This window comes from Monomorium pharaonis, chromosome 4, assembly GCF_013373865.1.
Source record: "Monomorium pharaonis isolate MP-MQ-018 chromosome 4, ASM1337386v2, whole genome shotgun sequence".
Classification (NCBI taxonomy): domain Eukaryota; kingdom Metazoa; phylum Arthropoda; class Insecta; order Hymenoptera; family Formicidae; genus Monomorium; species Monomorium pharaonis.
In genome coordinates this window covers 2444873-2470364 of record NC_050470.1, presented here as the reverse complement: position 1 = coordinate 2470364, position 25492 = coordinate 2444873, and the positions used below count along the sequence as shown (strand labels likewise).

At 35.4% G+C, this 25492-nt stretch overlaps 1 protein-coding gene across 3 annotated transcripts in view; it reads left to right on the top strand.

Annotated features, from left to right (window-relative positions):
• LOC105837387 (protein eva-1) overlaps nt 1-25492 on the top strand; it is a 139779-nt gene that overhangs the window by 62497 nt on the left and 51790 nt on the right. For 2 of the 3 annotated variants that reach the window (XM_012682135.3, XM_012682136.3), the window contains exons 2-3: nt 14594-14811; nt 23779-23917. In XM_012682135.3, the coding sequence (XP_012537589.1) occupies nt 14594-14811; nt 23779-23917 (357 nt within the window). The remainder of the gene's footprint in view (nt 1-14593; nt 14812-23778; nt 23918-25492) is intronic. The other variant, XM_036286276.1, reaches the window with a different exon arrangement.

The window sequence follows — 25492 nt, the reverse complement described above, 5'->3', positions numbered from 1 at the left end:
CGAAATTTTGGTCGCAAATAATGCTCCTCCGGAGAACGTAAAAATAAATGTCGTTTCTTAAACACAAAGTGCATAACTGTATACTTTTCATTATGTTTTTTACTTTGAAGCAAAGGGATTATGTTTGTACACGCGAATTTGATTGTTTGTGGTTTGCATTTGGGGTGAAATATGTATGGATAAGTAAGTGTAATATGCCATAATACTATTGTTTAATCGACATTCATGTACATTATGTGAAAAATTGCCGGCGCAGATATTCGATTCCGTTTTACAGGCTCGCGATAAAATGTTCGGCGTTGTCGGCCTTTTCGTTCGCGAGTCGTTCCACGTTTCTATGCGCGATTTCACGACCGACGGAGAGAAATCGTAAATTGTTCGTGCGCAGTACAAAACGATCGATTCTTCCGCGCGATCGATCCGTATTCAAAAGCGCGACGGATAATTCAGTTTCTACCAGCTGGAGATCGAGCACTTCGAGATCTATTCCTGCGTGTAAAAATGGGAAAGGTAGAAAGAATCAGCCGAACGCGGCCAACCGAGACGACCGCGTCGAAAATTCCGTGGCGTAATAATCGAACGCCGATAGCGATCTACAGATCGTTTCCGAGGTTCGGGAAAATTTCCGCGCATCGTTCCGAATGCGAACGCTTCGGGGTTGGTTTGCTGCCATTAAGTCAAGCGCGCAGCATGCGGCTTCAGGCCGGAAGCCGAGCTAGACGACGCGCCAGAAAATCGACGACTAAGCAAATATTGTATGTTGTTCGTTTTCGATTCCTATATCACGTATTACGATCAAATCGTGACCGTCGATGATATCTTCGACGTACCGTTACTATTGCAGTAAGTTTTTTTTCTTTCTCACCTGTCGATAAAACATGCAAGTAACGACATACACAAATTTACTCTTTGCTTACAATGTTTATACAGATTTTTAATTTTATAAATAATTTATAAATAATTATGTCGGTCTCTTATCGTTGATGTTAATGTTGCATGTAAATAAATGAATATATCAAAAAGTATGTAATTATTTAATTAAGATATGTAACTAGGAATTTCAAGGAAAACTGCTTTCGGCATTTTGGTTATTTTCGTCGCATTTTAACACAGTCTTTTGTGAACTCTTCTCAAAGATAAAGCTTCAAAAGGGATTTGCTAATTTCTAAAAGCTTTCTACGGTGCACGACGTAAGCCTGATCAAAGCTTTTACCATTTTGAGTTCTCTCGACATTTTAGTGTCGTGGTTGCTCGATGCGCCGTCGCATGAATATTTTAGGGGCCCTTCGATCTACGGTAAACTAAAGTAAACTAAGTATAGTAAACGTTTCACGTCGCCGTGTTGGAAGTTTGATTAACGTGATCATATAATATTGCTTAAGCCAGACTAATACTAAAATCACGGTTTGAGTGTAGGAGACACTTAACGATTTATCTCAAAAACTAAAAATTTTAATATCAGCTATTATTTATTGATTAATAAGTATTTGATTTTGATTTATTTATATCTAATGATAACATGATTATCTTCTAAAATAATATAGGAATTTAATGACGTGAATCAATTAATTATATAGTTAAATAATTGGGAAATAATTATATTAGTTATTATATATTAGTTATGTACATGAAAATCAAGAGACACGGTAGTGATTCGCGTGAATGTGCAGCACGAGACCGACCATGTCTCTTGATACGTGTACTACAAGTTCAAGTTTATTCAGGACTTATCAGATCTTTCAATTGATCGTCAGCTCTCGAAAGGCAATGACAAGCTACCTAAGGAACTAAGACTGTATTAAGCCTAAGGAAAAAAAGATTTTAGCGAAAAGTCACGGAAGAACTCTTTAGGTCACTTTCAGATGACGTCTAGGGACTGATGTAATTCCATTTGCTTTCATAATACTTACTAATATACATATTTATGTATTGCTTCATTTTCTAAATTTAATCAAATTGTTCTCCATAATAATTATATGAAAATTTAATATTAATGCGCAAAAAAGTAATAGATCAGTGCGTGAAAATGCGATGGTCGTATTTTCACGAAAGTAATCGCGCGTGCCGGAGAAAAATAACCTTTCCCGTTTACTCTCTACGATCTGAGTTTGCAGTTTTTCAACATCCCCATTTCCGTTTTCCAGGCTTGGTTACGTTCTCGACCGACCATGCAAACTATTACAGTTAGTTGGTCTGACAAAGAACCTGATGGATCGTGCGTAATTAGAATTACTGCAACTGTTCAGAAAAGAGAGAATGGTGTGATTAGCTCTTTTTATCTAACACGTATTACTTTGAAAAATCTTGTGCTTAAAATTATTCAGAATTTCGCATTCTCATTTTAGTTTTGTTGATTTTATCCTCTTTTGGGGATTTTTTTCCGTCGCTTTTATTTTTTTCCACGTTTTGCTTTGAATTTCAACGTTTACTGTTATCGAACAGATCGGGAAAAAAAGCATAAGATAAAGGAAACCGACTAAAAGAATAAAAAGAATTTAATATAAATAATACATTAGTGCTCGTAAGACAAGCATTCATACGAAGGCAATGAGTAAAAGTGTGGAAAACACGAGTAAGAACACGATTGGGAATACAATTGGTTCCTGCATCTCTGCGTAACGCAAATTTTCCGTCCTATTCGCTATGTAAATTTCCGCGAGTTTGTTATCGCGAGACGTTCGACTTTGCGTCCATTCCCTCGTTGGTTTTTCCCCCCTTCCCCATTTTCTATCACTTTGACTTCTCTTTTCTTTTCATTCTACAGAGTTTGAGCTTTTAATGTACGAGGCGACCCGAATAGACGGCATACGAAACCACTTCGTCGTAAATACAGCGAGCGCTGTAGTTTCCATGAGAACGACTGGTAGTGCCTCTCGCTTTAACAATCGGGGCGGCACTTTGTCTCGAGTGCCGCGGGAAAACTAACTACATACGTGCACACGCGATTCGAAACAATTCGACTTTGACCCCCTACGAACTGCAAGCTCATCCGAAAGCATGAACCGTTGAAGATGTATCGAAGAATAGTCGCGATTAACGATAGCATTCAAGGCATTTAAGCTGCATTAAATGGCTAAGTGAAAAGAACCGATACTTTTGAAGTATTTTATTTTTTTGTACTATCTTGCAAATAGTAAACCATTAAGAAATTTCGGTGTACAAACTCAATGTAATGGGAATTAACGGGTGCTACTGGAACACAGGATATTACGTAGTTTGTGTGGTAACTCTCGTTTAAGTAATGTTTGTTAATCTTCTGCCTAATGGTCTAACCAATAAAACTTTGCAAACGCTTAGATTTCAGGAGAAAATTTCTTACATTAATTCACGCACGAATATAATATAACGCGTTAATATAACATAATACAATAAATATTAATTTAACGATGCATTAATTTATATTGTGCAAGGTTGTGTATTATACATGTTGCAATCTAATACATAACAATGGTTTATTATTATAATAATGGTTTATTTATTATAATAAATAAATGCATAAATAAATACAAATACCGTATTATGTGTATCTAATACGCGTTTCATAGATCGATCGTTATTGAGTAAATATTACAGAATTGATATAGAAAAACTTTTAATGAGTAATTTACGTTCTGTTTTTTTGTCTTGTCCGGTTGAGAATTTATTACCTCTTAGCATTTATTCCAAAAAAAAAATTATCTTACTTCCATGAATAATTTATTTCGGATCGAGCATCTTACATGCACTTGTGATAATATTATCTCAGGTTCCGTATCCCGAAATCATTATTAATGACTTCGCAGGCTTCGTTAGAAGTTTTTTACATACCACGAGGAGCGAAAATAGCGCTGCCGGGCAATATGGCGGTACTTGTGCGCGCCATTTGTGCCCGCGTACATTTTAATGAGCTTATATGATTAAAAAAAAAACGCTCAACTCCGTCAAGTCATTGACAAGCTGCAGGTTCATTTTATTTTTGGCTCTCTCGAGCAGCTCTCTTAAAAGCCTTTTTATTCTCGGCGAATAATTGATTGTGTATTGATCGTTGTTAAGAGGCGTATTAGAAAAACGCATGCAAAGTGAATGGAAGATACGCGGTATAGCTTACAAGAGTCCATTTAGAACGCGTCAAAAAGTACAAACCTTTTTACAGCCTTGTACCGACCAAAAAGTAAAATGACGCTCTTACGTCAAGGCGTATTTCTCTTTGTAAGTGGACGGAAAGTGCCTTCTGCACCGGACTCTCTTGGCGCGAATCGTTTCTTCTTGTCGCTGAGAAATACTGTGCATCGTAATACTCAGAAAACCGCGTTCCATCGTGAGAATGTTATTTCAAATCGAAAATGTCAACGCCATATCGGTCGCGCCGATTCTTGTACTTCCTGTACGAGATAGAGTAGGAAGATTTCTGCAGACTGCAGAGTTCTTCTTAGTGTCACGGCTGTGCATATTTCCGCACAAAGAGATACCTTTTATCTACCGAAAGAATGTATGTAAATAAGTCCACGTGTCTTATTCTTTATTTTTTACATTTTCTTTATCTTTTAGACATAAAATTGGATTTTTTTTTAAGGAGTAAATGCCCATCCTTGCATTTGATTACTTAGAGTTATATACGTACATATTTTTTCAGTGATATAAACATTTTATACTCCTTATTTAATGAAAATAAGAATCTTAACTTTTTATTATATTTTTTCTTTCTTTCATTTTTCCTTCTGCAATAATTGTTGAATATGTGTTTTCAAGCAATATAATTTTTTTTAATATTTATTAAAATATCGATTTTATTGTTGAAAAGATCGAAACTCTTTGTTATAAAGCACGTTCTTAAAAACGAATTAAAATATTGGATGTGACGGTTCCCTTTTATCATCTCATACAGATGTCTGTATACTGTTATGTGAAATGTTCAGAAATTACTATCTTTTATCTTTTTAACATTTTGAAGTGTTACAACAGGTGCAACAAATGCTCTTTGATATTTTCTTCTTTTAAAGAAGCGAAAGGATTTTGACATAGCTGTAAGCATCTTTTACGTGTACGGCTACATAAAACATGTTTACCTTTTCCGATATGCTTTCAGCGAAATGCGTCTAATGTCAGTTGCAGACGTGTATTACTTCAGTAATGTGTTACTGAGTTGAATAAGCGTACGTTCTAAATAAATCGAATAAAAAAAATTATATGAAAGCTTTTACACCATTGAATTTTGTAAAATATAACGTCTTATTTCTGATTTAGATTTTCTTGAAAGGTTAATTGCATTTATTATACCATTAACATTAAAAGATACACGTAAAAGGAATTGATCGGTAATTCGACGAACGCGAGTTCGTTCTTCAAGTTGCTGGAAAATAGAAAGGATAATTTGAAAGATTTTGACAACGTATTTTCACACGATACACGATAGCGTTCCGCACTGTGTTGCGCATTGCGTTTTTTTTTTTTTACATGCTTCGCATTCTGGACTCGATGAAACGTGGCGTAATACTCGTTCCTCTGTTTAATCCATCCGGACGGCATGCTTTCTCTCACACGCAGGAAAATTGAGCCACGCGCGAGGGGAAATCATTGACGCGAACGTCGAGAGAAATTACTTCCGTGCCGCCAACGCGTGAAATGACGAAGGAAACGAGTTCGCTGATCGACGCGTCGTGGTTGCCAATAAAAATAGAATACTGCTTTTTGCTACGCTCAGGCGCGATTAATAACAGTCACACACGCATTCGACGTGGTGTAGACCTGATTAAACCCGTTGGGAAAAATATCGTTATCCAGCGGATAATAAGCGATAACAATTTGCGCGCCGACAGGTCGAGTCTATCAATTTTAAATGCGGTCTGCTGCTGACGAGAGAATGGCCGTGCCAGCAATTGCACAGCAATTAATTAATCTTCAGACAGATATGTGAATAATGGATCATATATCAAATGTATAATCCTCGATTAGAATCTGGTAAAATATATCAATAACCAATTCTGCTGCAGATTAATATAATAGATAGATGAATCATGGTTGATTTTACATATGTTGGATAACGTTTCGGTAACATTTGTGCTCTAGCATTTGAAATACAAATATTAATCAAGTGCTGGATACGTATGTATCAATAATCATAAGCATTTGAAGCAACAATTCTCAAAAATAAGAACAAAAATATGAAGAAAACTAAGATAAGATTGTAGTTGAAGTTTTTTTTTAGATATTTATTCTATTTTTATGACTCGAGTATATTCGGATTTTTTATTTTTAATTTGTCTATGATATTGTTAAGATTCCGATGAAATCGTACTTTTAATTATAATAGCGGTATAATTTGTTATTTGTGTTAAAAAGTTGCACTAAGATATGGATGGTACAATAAAATTATTGGTTTACAGATTTACTTTTCATGTGAATGGAAAAAATGCTTTTTGTGTAGTGTCGAATAAACGTACGATTTTTAAACAGGTTTTATCGTATTATAAAACTTGATATATCTGGAATTATTTTCATGTACTTAATATCTTATGATTGAGAAATATGATGGATTTCTCTGTGAAAAAGATATGCGATTAATTTTTTATATATACAATTAATTAATATTTAAAACTTGCATGTCAGTTTCGCTGGAATAATATTATACATAATAAGGGATATTAAATTAACGGCACGATATCCGAGCGCAGCGCACTCATATTCCTCGATGCGTTATTATGCCCGGCTGGAAAATATCCATTAACCCCGGCTATATAGATAATGATCAATAACAATTTATACGCGCGTTGTCCCGACGTATCAGCTTAAAACTCACGCTGCCGATAAAGTGCTTTTATATATAGATGTCTATTTTCAATTAATGCATAAATTTGTGCGCGCACGCGTCTTTCAGTTTACGATTTTTTCTGTCAGCATCGCGATCGCTTAACGACGTATCGCGTTGCGGATATGCATTGTAACGTAAACGCAGTTCGTTGAAAATACAAAAGTACAGATTGATTGGAAATACACGAGCGCGCATCGAAAATACTGTTAGATCGATCTTGCATTACGTTTTCATCAAGAATATTCATTAATTTCTGACAATGTGTAGGCGATGATCAGTAATCGTATGCACGTGTATTCTCTTTGACATTTTAAATCTGCCAACGCATCTTGCATTTCAAGCACCTTTCAGACGTACGTAAAATGCGATGGCAAAATTTATTAATAATTTTTTTCGTTTTTTTATTACACGAGGAAAATGGAACGTTAGTTTATTGCTGAAAATTTTCGGTTACTTGTTCCCAGTGAATGTTTATGCAGAGATTTGCAGAACTTATTATTAATTAAATTATTTAATTAAAAAAAATTACGATACGAAAACATCTCAAAATACACCTGAGTGTACAAAATTGTATATTCAAGCACATACTTTATGTATTTTTATGCTGGACGCGTAGGAGAATTGCATTTTTTGCGAAGTTAAATGATTTTATTACATTTGTTTTGTAACCTGAAGTTACTTTGGCCGCATAAAGAGAAAAGGTAAAATATTTTTCAATAATTCTATATTGTACGGACTTCGATTCGAAGCTTATAAAATTTAAGACAATTTTCTATTCACTCTTCAAATAATTTATTTGACATAATAATAGAGAAAGTCAGCCAAAGAAGTCATATATACATATAATTTTAAACGGACAGGATAACATACAATCATTAGCCTTTTCTCTTTGTAACTATGCAATAAAATATTACTATGAATTAAATTTTACGTTAAATAAAGTTCTTAAAATTCTGTTTTTTTTTATATGTCTTTGGTGCACATAAAAGCCACTTGTACACTGATCTAATTAAAAAAAAAAAAATTAATTCAAATATCTCGAATGATAAAATACGTATTTTGTCAATATGCATAATAAAGCATATTGAAGATTTTATGATATTCGATTAATTTGTTTATGTATTAATATTAAATACATATCTTTAAGTTGATTATAAATAACGCTTTAATATGCATAAGAGCGCACTAGTGCGTCTAATCAAATTTGCACTACAAATATTACAACATTAACAGCAGTTTGATCTTTTGAAGTTTGATTACTTTTGATTCGTAGTCTAAAATTTGATTTGTTTTTCGTTCTTGTCGCAGTTTTTTGTAAAGCCACTTGTGACTGTCATTTAATGTGAAAAGCACAAAAAGTTAAAGGTCTGAGTGGCTGCACTCGTATAATGACAAGAGAGAAAAAGACAGAATGAGAGAGAGAAAAGGTGGGAAGGGGTAGAAATGGCTGCAATGCTCTAGCTGGTTGAGTTCTGAAAAGTTGGCATCGTTTCCAGATTTTAGTTGTTCCACAGAACGAACAGTACGGACAGAGTTTTGTACAAGCTGCCTCGTAAGCAACTCGAACGGCACGTCTTCCGACGGTTTTCGTAACGATCAAACCATCGGATCGGGCATTGATCGAATCTGGCTGCAAATCTCAACTTGCAATTGGCTCTCTCATAATCTCTACTTATTGATACGGTTATAGCTAGCAGTTCAGTTTAAATTTATTACGGAAGTAATTTCTTTAAATAAAACTCTTCACAATTTTATACGTCAAGATAAAAACTAAGCATCGAAATATTTGAACAATTTTGCATATATTTTTTGATAATTAATGTAAAGAATGTATAAATATGATAAAAATTATTTTTTTTTAATTTTATGAAATGTATGTTAGACGTCATTGTTTTAAATTAATAATAACAATAATAAGATATTTAATGCTGTTTTTTTTTCGAGAAAAATATTTTACGTGAATTGTGAGTTTAAATTTTACTTGGTTTATTTGTATAAGTGATTATTTAACAATTAACTTTACATTTAACGTTAACATTATGGATTAACCTTTGCAAACAAGTGTCAGAGGAGCAACATGTTTATCAAGTATACTACGATCCTTTGTTAATTTGATGTGAATTAATCTTAAATGTCATAAATGTTATATTTTGTGTGGTTTCGTAAACGCGCATTAATGTGCAATTAAATTCAAGAGAAGTTTCGAGTGAGTAGTACCTACGAAACGTAACCGTTGGCGTATGTCGTGAAAGTTTGGAGAATTTAATTAATTAGTACAGTAATCAAAATCAAATGGACGTTATTGTAATAATGATTGCAACAGAAGAGCATAACAGCTATTTCTACGTAATCGAATTACAGTTTACAATTAATAATGAAATAAAGACGTTTTATATTTCTTTCTTACGCTAATTTTTTAAAACATATTTTAATAATTTTCGTGACAATGTCGCATTGATAGTATTACCATTGCTTGATAATATAAATGTATTAGACTTATATATATACTTGTTTATTAAAATTATATTTATATTATTATGATGATTTTAAAAGCTATAGGTATATAAGAAGAAAATATAAAGAAATTTTTTGTTTTTTTTAATGAAAAAATAAATTTGTTTTTTATACATCTTATTATTCATCCTATTATACATTATATTTTAATAAGACTTTCATCACGATTACTATATTTGTACACGATTGTTGTGAAACTAGTACGGTCATTATTCTCCAACTTCCTTGCTGGACTCCAGCATGTTTACATTGCTCCATGGTATCCGTTTGGATCAACGATACTTTAATCCTCTAGTAAGCTTCGTTTCGAGGAACCTTAAACCTTGGATTAGCCGGACGAATTAAGTCGAAATATCTCTACGCGCGCGTTCGATTTGGGTTAATCTTTCATCGCGAAATATTATGTTACTCGTTGTGCAGTTACAATTACAAAATACAAATTTATCATGACTTTTCTATTTATAATAATGTGGGTATGTTTGCTTAATGCATTGACCGAAATAAAACTAGTTTATTATTTGTATTATATGTTTGGATTAAATTTGAAATTGTTTAAACACTATACAATAATTATACGTATTCATAATATAACTACTAATTATCTTAAAAGTACGTTGTGAAATGATATTGCTTAATTGGGAGTGGGAATGAGAATCATATGGTAAAACGACATGCCAAAAGTGAGAACGGACGTGCTATTCATGTCAAGCTGTAAATTTACAAGCTGTTTTCCAAGCTTTTGTCCTCTCGCCTTTTCGATTCGATACACGATATACGATCTACTCGATAAATGGACCTTTTAAATAATGCGCTCCCCGCGGAAGTCACGCTCGTAAGGTTGCAACTGAATAAACATTCGAATTCACAGTCCTACTTCCGCTTTCATGTTCATCCGTTACCAGAACAACAATTTACTTCCGTAGCCGTGAGTTATTTTACAGCTTGTCGCCATAAAAGTGTGCGATGTTCGTGTAAGTGGGAGACAGGATAAGAGCGAAATCGAACGGTCTGGGAAAGAACATTCAATAAAAAGAATCGTCTTAAGGGAATGCTAAAGTTGTCCTTTTTTACCGATAATTTTATTTCTCACTAATCTTTTAATTGTATTTACAAAATTAAAAATCTTTCTCTAGAATTAAAGTATAGATGATAATAAAACCGGGCCGTAACGATTTTGTAGGAAAAACGACGAAAAAATTTTAAATTGTCGGCTTCTGGCGTCGACTCGTAACAAAATGTGTCTGATGTAAAAATTTTAGACCTTGTACGCACAAATCAAGCCTGGGACCAAGTGAAACAAACATTTAGGAACAATACTACGCTTTCAGATTGAGCGTATAGGCGTTTTAATAAAAAAATTTAATAAGTACGAAACTTTCGTGTCTGAAAAGAGCAATGTGAAAAAATTCTTTAAAAGTCTTGATATAAAATTCAATTCATAAGCTCTGATATTAATACATGAAGTTTAATTTTGGAAAAGAATTTTTAAATCTATAAAAGAAATACATACAAAATTTTGTTAATGATGTGCACGGAATAACTCTACATTATCGATCTCGATCAAGTTTGACTAGCAGTTTAGCATCTCCTTAAGTACAGCTGCTGCGCTTCATATTAAAGCGTACAAAAAACGAAGTATTTTTATAAACAATTTTCGGTAAATATAGCACAAAATAATTATTTATACTTCTTTTGTAATATATACATATAAATCCCGAATTTTTAAAATGAAAACTTGTTTCCGAGCAATATTTAAGTAATTTTGATATAATTTTTTAAAATTGAAGTAATAAATACAGAGTAAGAATGAAAAAAAATACATTATAGTACAACTTAAATCTATATTTTTTAAAATAATAAAATAAGTCTATTTTTGCACATAAGTTTTCTTATCTAGGACTTTTATGGTCTTAATTGCAAAATATATATTAATTTGCAATATTTTTAATGATGTTAATAACTCTGCATGCGTATTTATCATTCATGTTTAAAGCACAGTAGTAATATGCAAATGTCATTAAGCTTGATTAATCCGCGATATCCCGCGTTTAATTTCCGTACGAGCTCTCATAATAATTATAAAAGATAAATCAGAATACGGTGTTGTTCGAGACTGTCGTTAACCCAGTTTTGATAATAAGAGCATGTTTCGCGCGTAGGATTTTCATAAATCTTTTTTCATTTATACGTTACTAGCATGTACATACGTGCGCAGCAATGAATAGACGTTGATTGACTTGATTATGATAACGAGTATCTGCGAAAATGGGAAATAGTATATCCTCGATTCTTAGAAACACACATGACAGAAATAGAATGTGAAATCTTTCGTTTTATTATAATTACATATAAGGGAACATGAGTATATATTGAAAATGGAAAGTAAATTAAAATAATATTGGAAGTAAATGGTAATAATTTCTAGACTTACACTTTTTAATAAATAGAATAACAGAAATTTAAATACTTAATTTGTCAAATCGGTGATCATGTCTTTTCAAAACCAATTCTTTTGTACCTTGTTGAGATCTACACAAGAATGTGTTTTTTTATGATTAAAGAACTACAAAGAGTGACGTGAGCATTACAAATAACTACTATAGTATAAAGAATTGTTATGCAAAATTTTTTCAGTATTTTCATGTCATTACTGATCAAAGTCTCTTTGTACTCTTTTTATAATGATAACCTACATACGTGGCGACAAAGTGATCATTTCAATATACAATATAAGAATGAAAAACAATGTTTATTCAGTATATATAAGAGCGAAAAAGAAAAGAGGAAATTGTAAGAGACAGAGAAATGGAGAGAGAAGTCTTGTGAAGAAACTTACTCGATTAAATCTAATCGAATTGCGATACGCGAAACTTCACACATTCTTTGCCTGTGAATTGTGCACGCGCATTCTTCACCTTCGGAGATCAAGGGGCATATCGAATTGCTTGGTCATTCCAATCACGTAGTCGAGTTACAGCGGTCCCCCGAAGATCCAAAGTAGCTGCTAGTGCAGTTCAGCGCTTTACAGTTTGCATGCTCGTAGTCGTTGATTTACGAACGTGCGCGAAGAGGACCACGGAATGTAATAGCGGACCTAGGTTTGTTATTGCCAGTGCAACAATCGTTTGTATGCATTACTCTTTGTGCTCGGCTTTATGCATATAATCTAGACGCTGGAACGAAGACTTGGTCGTTACCAAGACAATGTACGGACCATGTTGAGAAGCACTCTGCTTCACAGCGTTGTTATGACATTATTACAAATCTCGTTGATGGAAAAGGCAATGAATTATATAATGTCACAAGTTACACAGATTATATATTATCTTAGTATATTGGTTCATTGGTTCAAATACATTTTATATTACAATCTTTTTTAAAAACCATACATGCGCTTTAATTTTATATATTTTATGTAGATTATAATATGGAATACGTTAAAAAATGTGTAATATAACATTTATTGTTGTCCAAAATAATGTTTTTAATAATATTTTAGATCGACATTCACAGTTGAATCTTATATCTAAGATTATCTTAAGTATTGTTTCAAGATGTCATCAATTAATTATAGAGTCATATTAGCATCTTCATACATTACTTGAGATAGTCTTGAAATAAGAACTTAACTATTGGCCCTAGACAATTTAATAATTTCATTTTTCACATTTAGTTGCTAAAGAATTTATATTAAAGGTTTTCCCCAAAAATAATTCGCAATAATAATGAATACTTCATTTCGTACTTGGACAATTTAATATTAAAATTAAAGACTGATTTTCATATCGATAAAATAACGAATATAATTAATAATATGCGCTAGAATACGAGAATAAAATATTAAAACGCTTAAAAGATGATGCCGCATGGAAACATTACGTCTTATGCGAAAAATCTTCTAAAGTATTTAATATATTTTACGAGAGTATTAAAAGTGCTTGTAATATAATTGCGATAAATATCGGAATAATCAAAATGGTTTCGGATCTTCTTTAGTTCTACAAATTTACTTAATAAAATTGAGAAGCGTATTGCACGCTTTACCGCCGTGTAACCACGAACGCCTCGTCGCAGGAGAAACGACCAATATCGGGTCAGACAGATGTTCCTTCGTCGCCGCGTGAATTATCGACTTCGCTCCTTCGTGCGCAATTCCTCCTGCCGGCGTTAGGAAATATTGAAGAATTTGCATATTCCGCATCTCGTACGTGACTGCTCACGACATAACTAACAAGTTTTTTTATCTGTTTTATTTTTCATGTTTCACATCGGGACGATGACGATGGGCCCGTATTCATCCACGGCGCTGCTGATAACTTGCTGGTGATAACGACGACTCTCTACGGTGATGGTGATTGCGGGGACACATTAATGCATATTGGTGACATGTATACATACATACATATACGTTGACATATTTACTTAATTTATTTGAAAATCTTGCGTTTATCTATGAATATTTATTGTTGAAAATATTGCATGATTACCTCGTTTGTTACCTATTATTATCATCTTATCAACTTGTTATGAATTATTATTTGTATAAACTAACGCTTGTAAATTATTAACAACTGAATGGACATTCTCCGTATTTTATCGTATATTTTACGGGTTATCTCGCACGGGCTATTATCATGTACCGTTACAATCACTTCACTATTTCCTCGAAAACTTTTGCGACCGTACCCGCCCTTTATTGGACGCCACTCGCGAAATTATCGCGCGAATCTGCATTTACACGCCGGTACCGTCTGCGGTTCCGTCCGCAAACTCCATCGTCACGAACGATCTCCGCGTTAAATTCCGCAAATGTCGACTGCTTCCCGCTACGCTATGTTAAACCGCGTATCGTGTGTAAACGAAACGACGTTGCTTTCACGGACGAATTTGCGCCATTGATACATCCGTGCCCGCTCGAACGAACCAATCCCTGCTGATCCACTCGTTAATTACTCTAAATCCCTTTAAATTGATCACTGTTGCGGCGGCGACGCCATTACAACTCATCGATCGATTTTCGATACGCGACCACCTGCACTTTTCTTTTGTGCCCTTCCATAATTTATGTGCGGTTTGAACATCTTTCATCCCCATTTCCCATGTCGCACCTCACTGCGGCGTCTATTTATTTAATATTTCACTTTTCCGCCCCGTCTGTATCGATTATTGTCAATTAAAACGTTAATACAATTTTGCTCGATTTATATATCACTTTGCCGTTTGGCAATGGTTCGTTTAATTCTATTTTTACGTCGCTCGCGTTGTGCGGTTTTTCTATTTTTAACTGGACAGCCCTGTTGTCAGGCACCCTGAAGACCTATCAACGCGCGGCTTGCGACGAGGAAACGATGACGTTGAAATGCCCGCCCGGTACAACTATCCTTGTCGAGCACGCTCAATATGGAAGAACGGGAATGTACGGCATCACCAAATGCAATTCGTCCGTTCCTCCGATGATTGCAGGGGACAAACCGACGAATCATACATGCATCTGGCCACAATCAGTGCAGGTATGTGCCAATGAAATTTACTAATTCCGCAGGTAAATGCTGATCGAGGAGAGTAATCATTTTTAAGCTTATTGAAAATTATTACAGCATGAGCGTATTGGGTATAATTAATTTATCTGACTTAGAGAACATAAAAAAAATTAAATTTTATGACAATTAAAGTATAAACATTTTTTTATTTTTTAAAAATAATTAAAGGTTTTAATTGATTATGGTACATATTCAATTATTATGGCTAATAAGATGACTTTTTTTTAAGTTAAATAATAACATTAGAAATTTTTTAAAGTCTGAATTAGTGAAGTTTTATTAATTTGCGATGTTCTACTTACAATTGTGATTATTATCAGTAACTATCACTAAAAAAACACAATACATATGTCAGAAAATATAACATTGAAATTATTCACTGTTATTCAACGAATGATATACTGACTCCAATTTAAAGACTATATATTAACGTTAATATTGAATTTTATCATAAAAGTTGGCGTTAAACTATGCCAATGTTGAAGTGCGACTTGACATATTCTTTTCTGTCGTAAGTTAAAAGGCTGATCACATAGGTATTTCTTGTGTAATGACGTAGCGCACAAACTTCGCAAATTTGCTAAACTTGCTAAGGCATGATTCCATTCTTCTGCGGAAAGTTTAATATTTGGACGTACTTTAAATTCCGATTATCTTCTGATTCTGCCTGTTCAGCCCCCGCGGAAAGGAAGTTCCGCGAGTCCAAACTCCCGTTCAATCTGAGCCGCTTAAATTTGGAAGTTCCGAAGAATTCTAACGTCGATCAAATATAGGATGCGTTATATCCGTTTCATAACATCACGACATCGTTACGATTGCTCGTTCCACCCTGATACAGTTGAAAGAGATTTTACGCCGCCATTCACGCTTGTTCCATTTCTATCACAACACTCTCGTTTCTCCTCTTTGCTCCGAAACTTTATTCAATGTTTTACATTTATTAGCTCTTCGCGAACTCCTCAATTCTAATCCGAAGGAGGGCGTGGATGATATATTCATCCCACTTTCGTCTTTCTCTCGTTCTATCTAGTGTGAGTACCGAACTGGAAAGAATCGTAAACTGAGTTCCACCTCTTCTGGGTTAACCTTCGTACGCTTCAAGCATCGTAAACCTCGCTTGAACGCCTGAACCTGTGTATGAATCAGGGCGCAGTCATTCTTATCTTTCGGATGATTTTACATGAGATCGAGATTGCCCCATTGTGATGATTTTAATCAATTTTTCCGTTTGCACGCGCGCATTGAATATAGAGAGACTCAGTAAAAAATTCTTTTACACATAAAACTTATTGTACGTGTTTAAATTTAAAAAGCTGTAACATTCCATGTTGCAGCTATGATATTCTCGCCTCTGCTTTTATTTTTCATTTTGTTTGTGCAATTTTTCAAAATTGTCAGTGAGTTCGATTTGAACGAAACTAAGGGAAGAAGCTACGTCAAAAGACGACGTAAACACGCAACTCAGACTGTAACTGTAAACATCGTCAAAGGAGCTCTCGCGAAATTTTCGCGGGAATGGTAATCGAGCAAGTCGGGAAGTCGAGCATCGGTGTGTACGATTTATTCTCTCAACAGGAATGCAACGGCGGGAAGAAACCCCACGAGAAAAGTCCGCGGAGAATGCGCTCGTACGAAAACTTGTTTTCTTTGAGCTTAATTCACTGGCAATTATGGCTCTCGCGCGAGACCGGGAAAAGGGATACGTCCCGCGCTGGTCTAAAATCTTGCTTCGCGAAATAATGGCAACTGACCTGAAAACGGCACCCCTGTGGTTCTCGGAGCGTGCAACTGACAAATTCGTTTGAGGCCGCGCGAGCCAAAGATACGAGGGTGGAAGCGGTTTAACGAGATTGTCAGTAAGGTGTTCTCTTAGAGTATATGCGTTTTTAGACTCTTTTTTTTATATTAAATTATTCGTTTGTGTCAGTGACGATTTAATTTAATTCAAGTGAGAACCGAGCACAAAAATTAGTGGCGATCTTTTGCGATTTCTTTAAACTGAACTTGTGCTCTTTGTGATGAAACTCGGGTGTTACGGACGGTATAACAAAGAAAGTTTTAGATTTACGTTAACATTATTGAGCAACGGTCTTCGAAAGGATCAGACGTCTCTTGATAATTCAGAATGGTCGCCGTTTATATACTCTCACGTAAAAAAGTGACGTTTTATTCGTGTTGCGATATAATAACTTATCTTTGGTATACAATAAAAATCTCTGCCGGTATCCATCGGTTTGCGGTTTTCGCGGGTCCGCGTATCGATTTCATATTTCATATTCCACTGACCGAGGAAGGAACTATTGTACGTATGATCCCACTAGAATGTGAAAATGGAGTAACTCTTTTATTTCGTCGACGATCTTCTATCCTCTTCTGCAGATCTTGCTTTTCACGAGATTTACGCTTTCTCTTGCGCATTGCGCGATATTTTTTACCCGCTGGACTATACGGTTTCGTCCCACGACGCTTGCTCCTCAAGGTATAAATTTCATTAAATTTGACCTTTGTCTTATTTTTTTTTGCTTTAACATGTACGCGTGATATATTATTGCCGGAATTGTATTAAGAAATAGAATCTTTGTTGTTTTCCAAAGAGAAACTTATGTCGAACCGTAAAGTAGTGGGTATAGTTTTACGATGCACTTGATAACCCGCTTTACGCCAATGACTGTCTATAATGTTTTCAGCGGGATTTATAACGCTCTTTTCTGCAGGCAGATTGTAACGTATATACGGCAGAGAAAACCAATGGTCGATAGTCCAGCGGGTCAAAATCGTGCAAGTATCTATGGTCTACCGCAGAAGTATCTTCTTCCTGAATGATTTATTTAGTTTCTCAACAATAGGTCGACTCATAAAACAAGTCTATAGTAGTAAGTATATTAAGCTGGCTGAGTTATATTATCAAAACACATCAATTTCTACATTGGAATTATTTGCTATTTTTTGCTGAAAAAAAATTTTTTTTGCTCTAGCAAAAAAAAACCAGGGGCTAGATAGCTTAATATTAAAATCGTATATAAACTAAATAAATTAAAGAATTATCGATACATGAATTTTTTGCTAATTATTTGCTATCTTTTGGTGAGAAAAAATTTTTTTTCTCGCTAAAGGCTAGCAAATAATAAGCAAAATAATTCACGTGTGTGAAGTTAGCATCTCAAAGTTTAGCATTTCATAAAAAAACTGCAGAATTACTTGCATTCAGCATAGTTCTACAGTTCTTGATAGGTTTCAACAATAGTTCCGTTGAATTACCTATTTTAATTAAATTTTTATAAATGAGATGCTAACTTCCAAAATCACATAATAGCATCTCACCGTATTTTGAATATACGACCACAGAGAAGACTAAATCTATAGAGTTCTATCGTTTAGAGACGTCCTAATAGTTCTAATGATTAAATTAATAAAAAAAAATTTTTTTTGTTACAAAACATACGTATATATGCGTATACGTCTGCGCACGTGGATTTGGTGTAACTGGCATCTCAGATAGACAAAATTAATTAATTTAAAAAATTTAGAAAGTATTTTTCAACAACTATCTTGATGGAAAACTTGTATTTATAGGTCTAGACGTGAGATGCTGGTCGAATGTCGACAGTTCTATTTCTTTTAACGCAGTTCCCATATAGATACGGACGTGTACAATGATTTTCTAAAGAGTTCCGGTGATATAAATAATTAAACATTTTTTAAACAATTATTTTGCCCGAAAAATTTGAATTTTGAGGGCTAGACGTGAGATGTTGTTCAAATATCAACAGTTTTATTTATTTTAACGCAGTTTTCATATAGTTCCGGACGCGTACAATAATTTTCTAAAAAGTTCCGGTGATATAATTAATTAAAACATTTTTTAAACAATTATTTTGCCCGGAAAACTTGAATTTTGAGGGCTAGACGTGAGATGCTAATCGAATATCGACAGTTCTATTTCTTTTAACGCAGTTTCCATATAAATACGGACGCGTACAATAATTTTCTAAAGAGTTCCGGTGATATAAATAATTAAACATTTTTTAAACAATTATTTTGCCCGAAAAATTTGAATTTTGAGGGCTAGACGTGAGATGTTGTTCAAATATCAACAGTTCTATTTATTTTAACGCAGTTTTTATATAGTTCCGGACGCGTACAATAATTTTCTAAAAAGTTCCGGTGATATAATTAATTAAAACATTTTTTAAACAATTATTTTGCCCGGAAAACTTGAATTTTGAGGGCTAGACGTGAGATGCTAATCGAATATCGACAGTTCTATTTCTTCTAACGCAGTTTCCATATAAATACGGACGCGTACAATAATTTTCTAAAGAGTTTCGGTGATATAAATAATTAAACATTTTTTAAACAATTATTTTGCCCGAAAAATTTGAATTTTCAGGGCTAGACGTGAGATGCTGTTCAAATATCGACAGTTCTATTTATTTTAACGCAGTTCTCATATAGTTCCGGACGCGTACAATACTTTTCTAAAAAGTTCCGGTGATATAATTAATTAAAACATTTTTTAAACAATTATTTTGCCCGGAAAACTTGAATTTTGAGGATTAGACGTGAGATGCTGGCCGAATATCGACAGTTCTATTTCTTTTAACGCAGTTCCCATATAGATACGGACGCGTACAATAATTTTCTAAAGAGTTCCGGTGATATAAATAATTAAAACATTTTTTAAACATTTATTTTGCCTTCAAATTTTTTGGGTGAGACCGGAAGAGACCGGGAGAGACGGGGAGAGACGGGGAGAGACTGGGAGAGACGGGGAGAGACGGGGAGAGACGGGGAGAGACGGGGAGAGACGGGGAGAGACGGGGAGAGACGGGGAGAGACGGGGAGAGACCGGGAGAGACGGGGAGAGACCGGGAGAGACGGGGAGAGACCGGGAGAGACGGGGAGAGACGGGGAGAGACTGGGAGAGACGGGGAGAGACCGGAAGAGACGGGTAAAAACGGGGAGAGACGGGGAGAGACGGGGAGAGACCGGGAGAGACGGGGAGAGACCGGGAGAGACTGGGAGAGACGGGGAGAGACCGGGAGAGACGGGTAAAAACGGGGAGAGACGGGGAGAAACTGGGAGAGACGGGGAGAGACGGGGAGAGACCGGGAGATGTGTTCTGATGATATGGCTCAGCCAGCTTAATATACCTGTCTGTAGTAAAATGTTCGTAATCTATTTACTATGTTCTCACATCTGTCGGATCATATTTATCATGGGTCGGATCATAACTATGGGCATTTTATGGAGTTTCAGAAGATTTTTCTTCACCATTTATCGCTTTTGAGTCTAAGTTTACGTAAAATTTAAATTTGTTTAATTAAACACAACATTTAACAAGTAGAAATTCGTATAACTGTAAATTGAATTGGCAAGAGCATTTAGAAATTATATAAATTATTTTAAGTGATTAATATAAAAAATACTTATACAAAAAAATAATATAAAGATACTTATACAAAACATATTACTATCGCGCTAATAAGTTATTTTATATATTTTCTTTAAACATTATAAAATAAATAAATAACGCGGCAATGAGGTTTTCAAATACAAGAAGCCTAATTTAATCATAATTCTAAAAATGAACTTTCTCTTTGCATCAACTTTTCTAATTTTGATTTGGTTTAATAATAACATGTTTATCGAAACGCGAGATAAAGTGTGCTGTAAATACATGTCTGGTTAAATGTAGATATATCCGTATTTATTATAAAAGAATTGACGTATGATTCGTTCGAGACTACATTGTGATTACGCGATCGCTCGCGCCATTGCTTGCAATGCACACGAGAAATTCCTCGCTCTGATGACGCTCCTGTTTTCCACGATGGAAGCGTTTCCGGCACGAGTGCACGTGAACGAATCAGCGCGGCGGCGGTACTTTTCCCGGTGCAGGTTGCATGGGAATTTTCGATGCTGGGAAGGCGTATCCTTGAATGAAGGCGTATTCCCTGCAGAACCATAAGGAGAGTTCGACTCGAAAGTGGCTCCGTGCCTCGCCGAGCGATTCGAATCTCGCGAAAGGGCTTTTCCGCGCGAGTGCTTACCCTCTGCGCAACTTCTCGGCGACATACGTCGCTGCTTCCATAAGGAGGTAGGAATCTAAAGTCGCGGCTTGCCGGAATAAAGGCGACGGAGGCGCTCGCGCGCATCCGTAGACGCGTTCTTCCGTGAGAAACGTATGTAAATCGCGACCGAAGGGAGAAGCTCGGAGGCTGAAGTGGATGTGCAAATATCGATAACGAGGAGTCGCGGAGGTATTTACGTATAAACGGGCGAACATTACGAAACACGAGTAGACTTTGACGGAATTAGGAGTAGAGCTGAATAAAGGGAGATCGGTTTGTCGACTGAGGCAGGGACCAAGGGAGTTAGAATCTAGAACGTTTTACGGTCCCGGCTTTGTTGCGAGGTCAGACGTCTATGTATTCCACTCCAAAGATTGAGATCCGATATGCTGATCCTTCCAGTTTATAGTTCGATTTTATCGCCCTGAGGACTTACGTTGGTTTCGTGGCGCCTTGTACATTTAGTTTGCGACGCTATAAGCCGAAGTTCTTATTCCTATCGCGCACATCACATATAAATAATACTCCAAGCGAGCGTTATATCTCCTACAATATAACGAGGTCTCTGTGTACTGCTAATCACGTTGCCTTATGGCGAAACGCAGTAGCTCGACTAATATCAAGCCGATGGTCCGACCTGGGCTGTGATTGGTTTGTTAGTTTACAGTATCGGGTCCCCGTACAACAAGCGAGAGAAACGTAGCGGTTTAAGGGAATTACGCGTCCTGACTTTGGCCCCTGGGGTAAAGTTGCTCGACGGAACGGTAAACGTTTACTTATAGTGACGGACGACATAGAAACGGTCAGAATGTATCGACGCACGCGGAAAATCGATTTCTCCCACTGGAGTACCCTACCCTCACCGCATGCACGTGAAATGCAGGAGAATGGCCCAAGACGGAAACTCCGGAGAGCCGATAATTAGATGGATATCGTACATATGCGAGAGCACATACGCGATCGAGTCGCATGCGAGAATCCCAATGCGAATGTGTCGGTGTAGCAGCTTGAAACCTGGAAACGTAATTTCCACATTTCCCACGATAAGTCTTCCTTCTGTCTTCCTGCACCTCTCAGGGGATATTACTATTATTAAAACGAACGTTCTTTCCGCGTTTTCGTCAGTGTGTTCATCGATATTTAATTATCGGACGTAAATGAATTCAGCCGGGAACAAAAAGTGTATTAACATGCAACGGAGATAACCATAACCATTTTCTATTAACATAAATTAAAACATGAAAAAATTAATTTGTTTGGCTGAGATTTGTAAAATTTCTTTAAAGTCATCTCGCGTTCGTTTCGAAAAGTTGCATTTTTACTTTTGTATTTTATTCTATGACATAGAATTTTATGATATAGACCTGCGCGGTATCCCGATTAAAATTACTACACGTTTCATTAAGATGCCGCCCATACAACCCGATTAAATTGCGTTTAACGTAATCAAGCTTGAACGAGGCATTGTAATTCGAGCCTTCGCACGCAATTAGCCGATTGAAAATGGAATCCTAGGAATTCTCGGCGAATATCACCAAATGTGTGTGCGAATATCACCCAAACAGTATCGAATAACCGATGACTTATCAGAAGCATGGAAGGATAATGTTACTCGCTTTTGAAAGCTCAAGCTTCAAGTGGAAATTTTCTTAATTAAAAAACCGATAGAACCCTTTTTTTTTTTCTTTTACGACGCTCATGTTCGCGATTTTATCTCTTCCGTTTTATCTTCCGCAGGATTCCATCGTCGTATTTCCGGATAACGTTGAAAACGCGTTCCCGGCATTCCGTTTCCGGCGAAAGTTGCAACATGATTTTTATTTCACTTTTTGTTAAAAGTTCGTAACCGTTTATTAACTGACCCTTTTGCTTTAATATTTTTTATCCGAATGTTCACAATTTATCCTTTGTCAGGAGGATGTTGGAGAATTAAAAATTCAAACTTAAAAATTCAAGCATTTTTATTTATAACTCTACGAAGCCCATCGCTCATCTTGTCGATTTATTCTTGCATTCCACGCAAATATTGGCATGTGACATACGATTTCGTTATGTAGATTGACCCGAACGATATTAGTTTTACTTTGTCCGGCAGCTTTTTATAAAACAGCAAAAATAATCTCATTTTAAACTCAAACTCATTGGGGAAACGCTCAGCCACAAAATTAAGGCTTTTATTTCATGTAAAAGCTAACTGATTCAGTTGCAGTTGTCACAGTTTGTCCACCGCTGCTGATATACTCTTTTTTTTTTATCCAGACGAATACCCTTTATAGCCGTTGCAATAAACGCGGCAAAGGGTACAATCACTGTAATTTCAAGCTTCGACTTCAAAGCACCATCGAGCTAGATTATTCCGTTGGGTCATCTGTTTGTTCACGTTATTCCGATTAACTTCTCTTAAATTTCTTCTCTTTTTCTCAGTGATCTGTGTATAATAAATTAATGCTAATTTTAAGATTTTTATTTAGAATTCTAAAAGGTTTTAACAACTTGTGTTTTTTTAGATATTTTTTTCCTTTAGATATTTTAATTACAATTTTAGCAATTTTGCGGTAATTTAAAATAATACATATGTATATTTGTGACTATAAATTATTAATCATCTCCGCAACTTATTGTGCTAAAAGATTTTCTTTTACCTTAATGCAAATTTTCTATCCAATACAGCGGGATTTAATTTAATTTACCATTCAATTAAAAAAAGATGTACGGGATATTACTTTCATAGAATATTACATTAAAACTGCAAACATTCGTTAGCGATATAATTTGTTGCTCGATCAGAAAAGATATAAAATGATTTTGCAATTCTCATCGATTCCGATCGCAAAATGAACAGATTTTCTCATTGACGCGTCAGCACTCACTGTTGCAGATGGTGGTCGGAGTCTGTCAGAAAAAGCGGCAGTGCAAGTTCAACACTAACCCGAAGACTTTTCAAGGTGATCCTTGTCCCGGATTACGAAAGTACCTCGAGGTTGCGTACAAATGCCGTCCCTGTAAGTACTCTCATCCGTATACTATACATGCAAATGCACCTATACGTACGTACGTAAGTTCGCACGGATGCATGCGCGAACGTGCACGAGTAGACGCGAGATCGAGCTTTCCGGAGAAAGAGAAGGGATCGTTTTTCTCCGAGACATCCGATTTCTTTTTAGGCGAGCATCGAGCATTAGGTTGGTTCGCCGCTCGCATAAGAGCCGGCGATATCGATGAAATTCCTCGCGCGACACGCACGACGGATCGACGGAAGGGGAAATTCTCAGGCGCGACGTGATCCGGGAGACTCCGACCGATTCCGGTGGAGGCTGCGGGAATATTTACCGCGGGTGAAAACGTAATTTTGCAATCATTCCGAGACCTAGTAAGAATTCAAGTTGAAATCGAAGCTTCGCTATGAATAAAATAACTTTCTGTCGGAATTTTTTATTTTATTAGCGTTTGTCCACATTTTACGGCGGGTTTATTTACTACTCTTTATGTTAATAGATAAGACTAGTGATCAAGCGTATATGGTAAAAGAAGTGGAAAAATTTGAATTAAAATTATTTATTTCTTCTTGACAAGTCGATTTTAATAATTTTACTTTGGACGTCAAAGCTTATAAATTTTTTTGTCTTGTATTTGCTCTGTATGGAATTTCACTGTACTTATTATGCTGAGCTTAGCGCGGGTACGACAAAACTGTGCGTTTGAACTATAACAGTGATATCAGTAATTTATACGTATACGGATCCAACATAAAAGCAAAGCAATGAGGACAACCTGTTGCAGTAACAAGCTTTAAGTAATTTTTGCTATGGAGTATAGTAAATACTCCATCGCGGTGCGTTTTACATTCCGGTAGGTCCGTATTAGTTCCTGCATCCGCGCCCGAGCCACAGTCATCTCATTGTTTACTGCGCACACGGTAAATCCAAGTGCTTTTTCGGGGCACTACTGGCAGCGTTAAATCACTCTCCTGAACAAAGGTGCGTCAGTTTCGCGTGCTGAAAAAGATTCCCGGCAGAACATAAGCGCAAGAAATACGGTTACCAGCGGTTTGTTTTAGTTCGATACGATAAGAGAATGTTAAATAGTAAAACTTTATATTTTTTTGCCTTTCTTCACAATTTCAAATATAGACATTGGATTCTATAATTTATAGAAAATATTGAACTTATTGTACATTGTAAGTATTATTGACATTTATTTTTTGAGTTAAATGAATGGCAGCAATATACCTATATTTTTAGACACAATTCGATTATTTACAGTTTGTAGGTTTGTGATTTAAATCGCGGATTTACCACGTTACATGTTACACTTTTAAAAATATTGCGTTTACTTTTTGATGCCATTTCCACCGAAACAAATCTGATAACACTGAAGCACTAAACATTATTTTCTATATTGTGTTTTTATATATATTGTTAACAATATATGACATAAAAGTTATTTTATTTTCTAAAAATGTCATTTTGTACTTTGAAATGAATATTTTTTTAATCTACAAATATCGGCAAAAATCGTAAAAAATGAAAATTGTCATATTTTAAAACTTTTGTAAACCAATTTTTTAAGTGATTCAC